General features: G+C 42.6%; 1 protein-coding gene across 1 annotated transcript; it reads left to right on the top strand.

The window, feature by feature from the left end:
- Nucleotides 1-1503: 1503 nt before the first annotated feature.
- LOC106565607 (ankyrin repeat domain-containing protein 33B) lies at nt 1504-6332 on the top strand. The gene is made up of 3 exons (XM_014132910.3): nt 1504-2192; nt 3182-3322; nt 4639-6332. The coding sequence occupies exons 1-3, from the start codon at nt 2072-2074 to the stop codon at nt 5445-5447; spliced, it is 1071 nt and encodes a 356-aa protein (XP_013988385.2). The 5' UTR covers nt 1504-2071; the 3' UTR covers nt 5448-6332.
- Nucleotides 6333-9742: the final 3410 nt, after the last annotated feature.

Here is a 9742-nt window from a genome sequence, read left to right as displayed (position 1 = left end):
CGTGGGTGAACAGGGAATAAAGGAGGGGACTAAGTACACACCCCTGAGGGGCCCCAGTGTTAAGGATCAGCGTGGCAGACGTGTTGTTGCCTACTCTTACCACCTGGGGGCGGCCCGTCAGGAAGTCCAGGATCCAGTTGCAGAGGGAGGTGTTTAGTCCCAGAGTCCTTAGCTTAGTGATGAGCTTCGTGGGCACTATGGTGTTGAACGCTGAGCTGTAGTCGATGAACAGCATTCTCACATAGGTGTTCCTTTTGTCCAGGTGAGAAAGGGCAGTGTGGAGTGCAGTTGAGATTGTGTCATCTGTTGGTCTGCTGGGGCGGTATGAGAATTGGAGTGGGTCTAGGGTGTCCGGGAGGATGCTGTTGATGTGAGGCATCTGTAATGCTTTATGCATCAGTAATAGGTATATCCAAAAACTCAACATCTCTGAGGCTTGTCCTCTTAAGAGAAAAACAACAAGAGTAGTTTCAGTGGCCAGGATAACAGAAATGCCTCATACAGGTGTGGCTGGATTTAAAGCCCAAACACGAGCGGCTGAAGTCCCACGTGTGACTCAGGTTATTCTTAATGTGATGTTGCCTGATTTAGCATTGTGTTCAGAAGGGCTTTCAGATGCTGATCCAGTTATTCAACACTGAAGGCACGTTGAGCATGCTCAGCCACGACCGTTCCGTTGCCACACACAGAGATTAAACAGGCAATCTGGGATTCAAACAACAACAAACCGGACATCCCGCCACTTCTTTGGTAAACAGCAAAGCGACGGGACTAGATAAATGTAACCACTCTCAAAGAGATTAACTATCATGATCCCTGACAGATCCTTATGTTACATTATCTTCAGTCAAACTGTCAATCATATCAGAGATGTGTTGTTGATCTACAGATCCTTCTAAGAGCTCCTTGAATGGCTGTTTGCGTGTGCCCATAGAAATAGATTGAGGACTCTAGTGCCCAAAAGCTTGTTTTAGCATGGGCAGTGACATCAAGCACTTTCACCATTTTGAAGTAGTCAACTCGATGGGACTTGCTATGAGTTAAGGAAGGATCAAATAATTCCATCCAGGTCATCAGGAGGGATCAGCCAATTAATTATACTCGTAAGGAAACATTCCATAACTGCAGGTGGCAGTAAATTAACAACCTTGGCTTTATACCTGTTCAAACACACTCCAGGTGGCAATATGCACTCTTTCAGTTTGTTAACCAACTCATAGAAGTAGTAGAAGAAGAAAATTGACTACTTCAAAATGGTGATGGCCTTAATGGTGCTGCCCATGCTCTCACAGACGCCATAATGGGACAGATTCAATGTTGCATCCTCTATCTATCTTTATGCGTGTGCCTCAACTTCAATGCTAACACAATGAACAAACTGGTCTGACCACTGATTTAGTTCCCTAGATCTCTAGGTGTGGGCCCATGCCAGACTGTGTTTCAGTCTCTGACCTTTGACCCTTCTGGTTCTATTCCTCAGAGCTCCAGTTGGGATGTAGACTGAGGGTCCAGTTCCGTCTCTTCCACTCTGCTTTCGGGTCTCTCGGAGCCACAAGATGGCCACCGTGAAGAATTCTGTTTCCGAGGACCCCCTCCTAGGCAAAGGGCCTGACGAGGACACCTCAGAGGTGTCTTTGTCAGAAAGTGAGTCGGATTCTGGGAGTGTCCTCTCAGATGACTCAGTGCTTCCAGACTACCAGCAGGAAGGTGGTTCACGGGGCACCGCCAACACGCTGTATGAGGCGTGTGCTCGGAACAACACCCTGGCGCTCCGGAAGGTTCTGGAGAGAGGGGTTACCAAAGAGGAGGTCATGAAGGTGGACCACAATGGCTGGGTATGGGTCTCTTGTTATTTCACATTTGGGATGCCTTTTGGTGGTGTATGATCCAGCGTGTCCTGAGGGTTACTAGTTCAAATACCAGGAGCACCGTGCCCTGTATAAAGACACTGAATGCTTTCATTAAAGCCAGGCAGAATTGGTTTTGGATTTAATTGCAGCCTTGAATCCGTTGCGGTGTGATTTTTTAAATATCATTCTAATCCTAATTATTCACCCAATAGACCGGTCTGATGGTGGCGTGCTATAAGGGTTTTTTGGAAATTGTGCAACATCTTCACCACTGTCCCTACCTGGACATAAATCACCAGGACAACGATGGCAACACTGCACTGATGATCGCTTCACAAGCAGGTTAGCCACTCTCACCAGACCTATTACTAAATACTACACAGTAAAACAAGCCTCACTAGCAAGATTTCTAGGTTGCGTCCCAAATGTCACCACCCTTTTTAGAGTACTATACTGAACAAAAATATAAACGCAACATATAAAGTGTTGGTCCCATGTTTCATGAACTGAAATAAAAGATCCCAGAAATGTTCTATACACACAAAAGCTTATTTCTCTCAAATGTTTTGCACAAATTTGTTTACATCCCTGTTAGTGAGCATTTCTCCTTTGCCAAGATAATACATCCACCTGACAGCATGATCATTACACAGGTGCACCTTGTGGTAGGGACAATAAAAAGGCCACTCTAAAATGTGCAATTTTGTCACACAACACAATGCCACAGATGTCTCAAGTTTTGAGGGAGCGTGCACTTGGCATGCTGACTGCAGGAATGTTCACCAGAGCTGTTGCCAGAGAATTTAATATACATTTCTCTACCAACGTCGTTTTAGAGAATTTGGCAGTACGTCCAACCGGCCTCACAACCGCAGACCACGTGTAACAATGCCAGCCCAGGACCTCCACATTCGGCTTCTTCCCCTGCGGGACTATCTGAGACCAGCCACAGCAGTTCGGCATTGTAACCGACTTCAGTGGGCAAATACTCACCTTCTGACTCAGATACTCAGATACTGACTGGTTTTCTGATCCACGTCCCTACCTTTTTTAAAAATATATCTGTGACCAACAGATGCATATCTGTAATCCCAGTCATGTGAAATCAATAGATTAGGACCTGATTAATTTATTTGACTGATTTCCTTATATGAACTGAAACTCAGTAAAATATTTGAAATTGTTGCATATTGCATTTATATTTTTGTTCAGCGTATTTTAAAAGAAGTGCACTATATAGCGAATAGTGTGCCATTTGTGACAGGCCTTTAATCTTTTCAATGGCATCTTATGATCTCCTAAACCCATTCTCACCCTGTGTCCTTCTCCAGGTCACACCATTACAGTGACCTACATCCTCAACTACTACCCCGGAGCAGACACAGAGATCCGGGACTGCCGTGGCTTCACTGCACTCATCAAAGCTGCCATGCAGGGTCGAGACGATGTGGTGTCTTCCCTCGTCATGGCCGGTGTGTGAGAGGCCTCCTCCACTTCAACACTACTATACACCCTACTGTATACATGAGGGAATGTCTTAGAAGTGTTTAGACAACCAGACAAATAGATGTTAGAAGTACAAAAATGTAATCTACCTACCTGTGTGTACTGAGTATAAGCCTACATTATATGTTTGTGCATCGTTCACAATAGCAAATAGCTCACATGTGTGTATTATCAGAGGCACCTCATTGTTCGTAGAAAACAGGGACAGACTGGCCATCTGGCATTTCTGGCCAATGCCAGATGGGTTGGTCCATTTTTAGCCAAGTGGGCCTGTCTAACTTGGGGTTTTTGCTCAAAATTATAATTATCCTTCTAACATGGGTGCCTCAAGGAAAAAAATTAGCCGATGTGGTGGGCCTCGAGGAAAAAAACGGGCCGGTGGGGGCATCAAGGAAAAAATGGGCTGGTGTGTTATAGATGCCAGGGACGATTTCTGGTCCCAGTCTGCCCCTGGTAGTGACACACAACAGTTGACTGTGTCCAATGCCATCTATTAGGTCCCACTAGGTGAAGTAATTCAATTACTCCAGATTCCAAAGGGCATACCTCTAAGCAGATTTGGAAAAAAGGACCAGAGAAGGAGAGAGGAGGAAGAGATAGTAGTACACACAGAATATTGGGATTACCCTATGCTTTGCTCCCCAGTCAGCAAAATTGCAATTATGGTCTTAATTAATTTCTGTTCCATTTGGGGCTTGGCATGAACATACTGATTGAAGGCCTAAGGTTATAGGAGGTATGTAGTAATGTAGTTGGGTTGGGATGGATGGATGTACCTGTGGTGTGTCTACCCATGTTTGAGGTCAGCTTTCCCTGGTTGATTGAATGTGTTTTTGATGGCTGCCAGGTTTAAGGGATCAATTTGGGGACATCAGCCTACCTTAATTCACTCTGCCATAATCTTTGATTCCTTCGTCTTGGTTGCCAGGGGATTATCCAGGGTTATTTAGCTATTTTGGCCTCTGCGGAAGATCAGTAGTATCCAACGGAGTCACAGTCTCTCAATGCCAGTTCACATTTATCAATATTCTGAAAGAGTTGAGGAAAACATGTTCAGCTAGCTGTAGCCTTGACCCCATCAACTGAAATATAATTGACTCTCCCTTCTCTCCATCATAAACCAAGAAGGATCTTTGTTTTCTATTATTCATGTAGCACAAGATCATCATTATGATACTATATTACAGGGCTATATGCAATGTAACATGAATGAAAGTGTTTCAATGGATACATATTGTGGCCTGAAAGCAATTATTTTCCTTCTGTGCTATTTCTCTCCCAGGTGCAGACCTAAATGCAGTAGACACCACGAAGCAGAAGTGTGCACGGGACTGGGCACTAAAGACGGGCCGCTACGAGACATTGAACCGCCTCCGCCGCCTCAACCTGCGGCCTAGAGCCGAGCAGTTCGCTGAGAGCTACGTCCCCGAGTGGCCAGAGCTGAAGGTGCTGGTGGCCAAGGCCATGGTCAACAAGAGCGCCAGCCAGAAGATCACCCAGCGCATCAAGTCCACCTTCGGCTTCAACTTTCCACGAGATCCCCAGGAAAACGGGGTCTTGGACCACATGGTGCGTATCACCACCAGCATCCACAGCCCTCTAGTGGCCACCGGCTGCCGTCCCCTCTGCCCCACCAGCCCCCCTGAAGTGGGGAAGAGGCGCCTGGCCGTGCCAGAGCTGGTGAAGAAGCATTCGGAGAAGGAGCTGGGGGAGAGCTCTGTGTGCCACAGCAACGGCTCCATATCCTCCATCATTCCCAACATCCACTCAGCCGAGACCATCGCCACGTCCTGCTGTGTGGACACAGAGCGCAGGGGCAGCATAATCTCTATAGCTTCCACCGGGGTGCGCACCTTCATCCCCAGGCACATGGCCCACAGGAACAGTGTCTTCCCTTCTGGCTGCATCCCAAAGATCCAGATAGTCAAGTCTGGAGAGCCCACACCTAAGAAGGAGAAGAAGAGGAAGAAGCACAAGGGTCATCTGGAGCCGCCCATATGGAAGTACAAGGCAGAGAAGCAGGAGAAGAAGAAGGCAGAGAAAGAAAAAGAGAAGAGCAAGAAGGAAAAGAAAGAGAAGAAACAGAAGTGAGGTGTCTAACACTGCCAATTTATTTTAATTCCTCCCACTTCCAATATTTGTTTCCTAGAGTTACACTTAAAACGTTATGCCACGTTCACACTGTGAGCTTAACTGCATCTGAATTCTGAAGTACTGCTCAGTACTAGAAGGGCTGAACTTTTTCCAGATCATTTGGCCAACGCAGTGAAAGTTTTTCTTAAGGCCATATCATTCATACTGCTTTGTAAATATTCCGAAAACTGTTTTAGAAACTTTCTTTGACTTTTAGGGGATGGATGAAACTATTATCCAGGTTCTGCCTATAATACAATGCTGTCTTTTTGTCTTATTGGCATGGGTGTCAATTGAGAAATACGATTTTGCTGTATCTAAAATAAATGTACGACTCAGAGTTTACTGATTTACTATCACAAGGAACTTTCAATTGCCTTTGGTGTCTTTCAACAGTGAAAGAGACAGTCTTCCTAAACCATCATCCTATATGGTAATTTCTCTTTACACATAGACCTACTGTATGTACACGTTTATTGCGGAAAAGGATAGGGTTAGTCCCTTTCTGTAAATTCTCAGAAATTCTAGACACACAAAAACACACGTATACTAGGCCTACACCTCAGGGATAACTTAAATCAAATTACAGTGCTAAAATGATGATTTCTGCAAATGTTTAAAGGCTTATGCAAGTGTGCAAAAATATTGCGATTTGTTGAATGCTTATACAGAAACGAAGGCACTTTGGGTGGTGTTGCAGTTGAACATTTCTGCAGTCTGTATTTTTCCAAATTTGGATGCCATTTTCAAACAATAGCTATCTTACTACTGATATAATGAATTGATTTTGTTGATAAATGTGTTGGTCCTTTTACTGTGTAAATATTGTAAATAAACCATAGTGAGATGATGTGATTTTTGAAGAGATTTGATTATGTGCTGTTTACTGTGGTGCTGAAGATATTTTAAGACAACTTGGGACAACTTAAAGGAAAACTCCACCCAAAAACTATCCTTTGGTAATTGTTTCATTAGTCCATTGTTGATATATTCCCAAAATGTTTTGCATGTCAGCAATCAAGTTTTCAAGATATGTAACTTCCAAACTAGAAAATCTCAGTCTGAGATGGGGAACGAAGGTAATGGGAAGTTAGTTCTGGCCATACCATCATTAAGTATCTAAAAGAAATCTGATGGATGAGCCAGATATAAGCATGCGCTGGTGCAAAGTTGGCACCTTTTTATTTTTGTTGGTAAAAAAACAGATTTCACTTAGCCTACGCATTACCTCAAGCCTGCCAGCAGAGAGCGACCTTGTTTCTCTTTTTACATTCCTCATTGCTTTACTAGAGACTTTCTCTTACTTTGTCTGTAAATACGATCAGGTTAAGAGGGCCTAAGTACAATAAGTGAATACAAAACACTTTGAAGATCAGACTGTAATACACAACACTAATGAAAAAATGATACATCAAACACATTGGCTCTTTGGATTCTGCTTCATAGTTCTCTACTAAGAACTCAAACCCTTACATTTCTATTTTTAAAGTCTTGCATTTCAGTCTCACACTCCTATTCATCAGCCATAGTGTGTCTTAAAGTTGGTCAGTATGGGGTTGAAGGCAGTGTTTGCTCTCTACCCTTCGCTCTGTGTAGGCTATGTGTAGGCCTCCCACATAAAAACATAGTACAGTTTACTATAGAATACTGTAGTACTTACTATAGAACTCTATAGTATTCTGTAGTAAACTTTGATAAACTGTAGTATACTGTAGAATACTATACTACACTCTGTAATATCCCTCAATCATGTGTAGTACTTACTATATAGAATGTTGTAGTATACAGTAGAATACTATACTGCACACTGTAGTATCCCTCGATTCTGTAGTGCTTACAATATAATTTTGTAGTATACTACAGAATACTATACTACACACTGTAGTATCCCTTGATCATGTACTGCTTACTTTAGAATGTTGTAGTATACTGGAGAATTCTATACTACACACTGTAGTATCCCTCGATCGTGTAGTGCTTACTATATAATTTTTCAGTATACTGGAGAATATTATTCTCCACATTGTAGTATCCCTATATCATGTAGTGCATACTATAGCATTTTACTACAGTAAAGTCCACAAAAACACTATAGTGAATACTATAGTATAATACAGTCAAGTCCGCAAAAACATTCCAGTAAATACTACAATAGACTTCCACAAAAACACTACAGTGAATCCTATAGTATATAAATATAGAAATACTACAGTATTTAGAGCATAGTATACTATAGAATTTTGTCTGCGGTATGGCTGTATATATCTGTAAAGTATGTGTGGGATTCAGTGAAATTCAGAGAGATAATACACCATTCAAAGACTCCACCTGTCTGGTCAGTCTGGCAGTCTGGCAACTGGGAGTTGACGGGGGCCAGGGGCATGCGCCGCCATGATGTGCAGACCAATAACCCTATCAAGGTGGAGGACACACTATATTATGGTCTAGAGCTAATTCAAAAGAGTTCAACCTATAAGCAAATACTTACAAATGTAATTAGTCTATAGTAGGGTCAATAATCATGGATGACTGATTTAATTAAGCAAAGAGATTACAAACTTTATTTCCAGTAAATTGCTGCACTTTTCATTCTTTGACTGCTAGACACATGGAGAGTTATAGAGTAAAAGAGAGCTTCCTTCTATTTAAAAAAAACGAGAGAGCGATAAAGATCACGAGTGCTTCACTGTGTTTGTCATCTAGATTGTAATCGTATTTTGGGTTCCAAGAGGAATGTTGGGAGGATACATACAGCAAGACAGAGTTGCATTGCAAAAAAGAACACTATACTGTTCTTTATGACTGCATTAAATAGCCTAATACTGGATACTTTCTATGAAGTGAAAAACGATTTTTGAATGTGTGCAGCAATTGTGTGTGTGTGTGCGCGTGTCTGTCTGTTTCTGTGTGTGATAGAGAGAGAGAGAGAGAGAGAGAGAGAGAGAGAGAGAGAATAAACTGGATACAACTAGCATGGGTGACATACGTGAGCAGGGCCACACCCTCTTCTACTGTCACCGCATACATCAACCCAAGGTGGGGCTGAGTGGAAGGACAGTATGAGGTAACTCTGATGCCTCTTCAATGTAACACAATACAATGAGAACGAATTACTGTACTACATCCAGCCTAAAGGCACGTTTCGGTGTCTAGGAGGAAGAGATGTCTAGGAGGAAAGATGGATTTGGTTTCTGTGTCCTCTTTTCTAAATGTATAGTGTCAATGTCAATACACTCACACTGCTTATTTTTCAGAAATTCAGTAGCATAGTCTGCTAAGGGATGTGGTATAGGTATCATCAGGGGCACAACTTTGGTTTTAGACGTGGGAGGGACATAACTTGGTGTGGGGTCTGGGGTCCTCCCATTTTTGGGGATATCTAAAGCAAATTTCCTGCATTTGTACACAATCTATTATGACCCATGGCCCTTCTAGGTAAGAGATCATTATTAAATATGTTTAAGTTATTGATAAGACTAAACTACAGTAGATCAATGATAATTCAATAATCAATATTGTGTAGCACCTTCAAACAGAAGGCATTTGAACCCAGTCTGGCACAAAGAGAAGATTCATATGGGAGACAGGCCTATACAAAATCTATAAACACATGTGTCATTTGAGATATAGAAGCTAAATATTTGTATATTTTAATTATATTATATAATTTAATGAATTGCTAGTAGTTCATCAATTTCAGTCGAAAGGCAATGAAATGTTAGCTGAATTAAAATGTCAGTTACACTACTAGCTCAGGAGTGGGAAAACAACTTATTTTTCTGTCAAATTGCAGTTACCTTGCTAGCTAGATCAGTCAACTAAATAGGCAGTTTCTGCTCTCCTTGCGTTTTCAACTCGGAGAAAAAGCACAACACAGACAACAGCTGCCACTATTCATCTCTCCTGTGCTGGTCCTATACACCAACCTTTCAGAAGCTTTGCCTTCTCACAGGTGGTGGTGTCCGTGCGGTCCTAAATCTATCCTGCTCACAACCTACCCGACCGCTCTGTGGCGTCCGCATGGTCCTAAAGTACACATATCCAGTTTTGTATCACAAGTGCAATGATAAGGCTAGGGGGGACAAAAATGCAATTTCGTGGGGGGTGGGGGGAAATGGGGGTCATGTCCCCCGTTCCCGTCCCCAGTGAAAGTTGTGCCACCGTCCACCTTGGGTATCATAGAGATCATATAAGGTTATATTATGTGTGTGGTACATGGTGTATAGCTACAAGGTTAAAGGCATATTCAATAT

This window comes from Salmo salar, chromosome 12 (genome assembly GCF_965601325.2).
Source record: "Salmo salar chromosome 12, fSalSal1, whole genome shotgun sequence".
Taxonomy (NCBI): Eukaryota; Metazoa; Chordata; class Actinopteri; order Salmoniformes; family Salmonidae; genus Salmo; species Salmo salar.
The sequence above is the reverse complement of the archived record's forward strand: the minus strand, read 5'-3'. Positions and strand labels throughout refer to the sequence as shown.

Bases quoted from the DNA above. Each gene is read 5' to 3' on its own strand.
- LOC106565607 (XM_014132910.3), top strand. From the start codon at position 2,072: ATGGTGGCGTGCTATAAGGGTTTTTTGGAAATTGTGCAACATCTTCAC. The intron at 2,193-3,181 runs GTTAGCCACTCT...GTCCTTCTCCAG, and splicing joins GATGATCGCTTCACAAGCAG to GTCACACCATTACAGTGACC. The intron at 3,323-4,638 runs GTGTGTGAGAGG...TTTCTCTCCCAG, and splicing joins GTCTTCCCTCGTCATGGCCG to GTGCAGACCTAAATGCAGTA.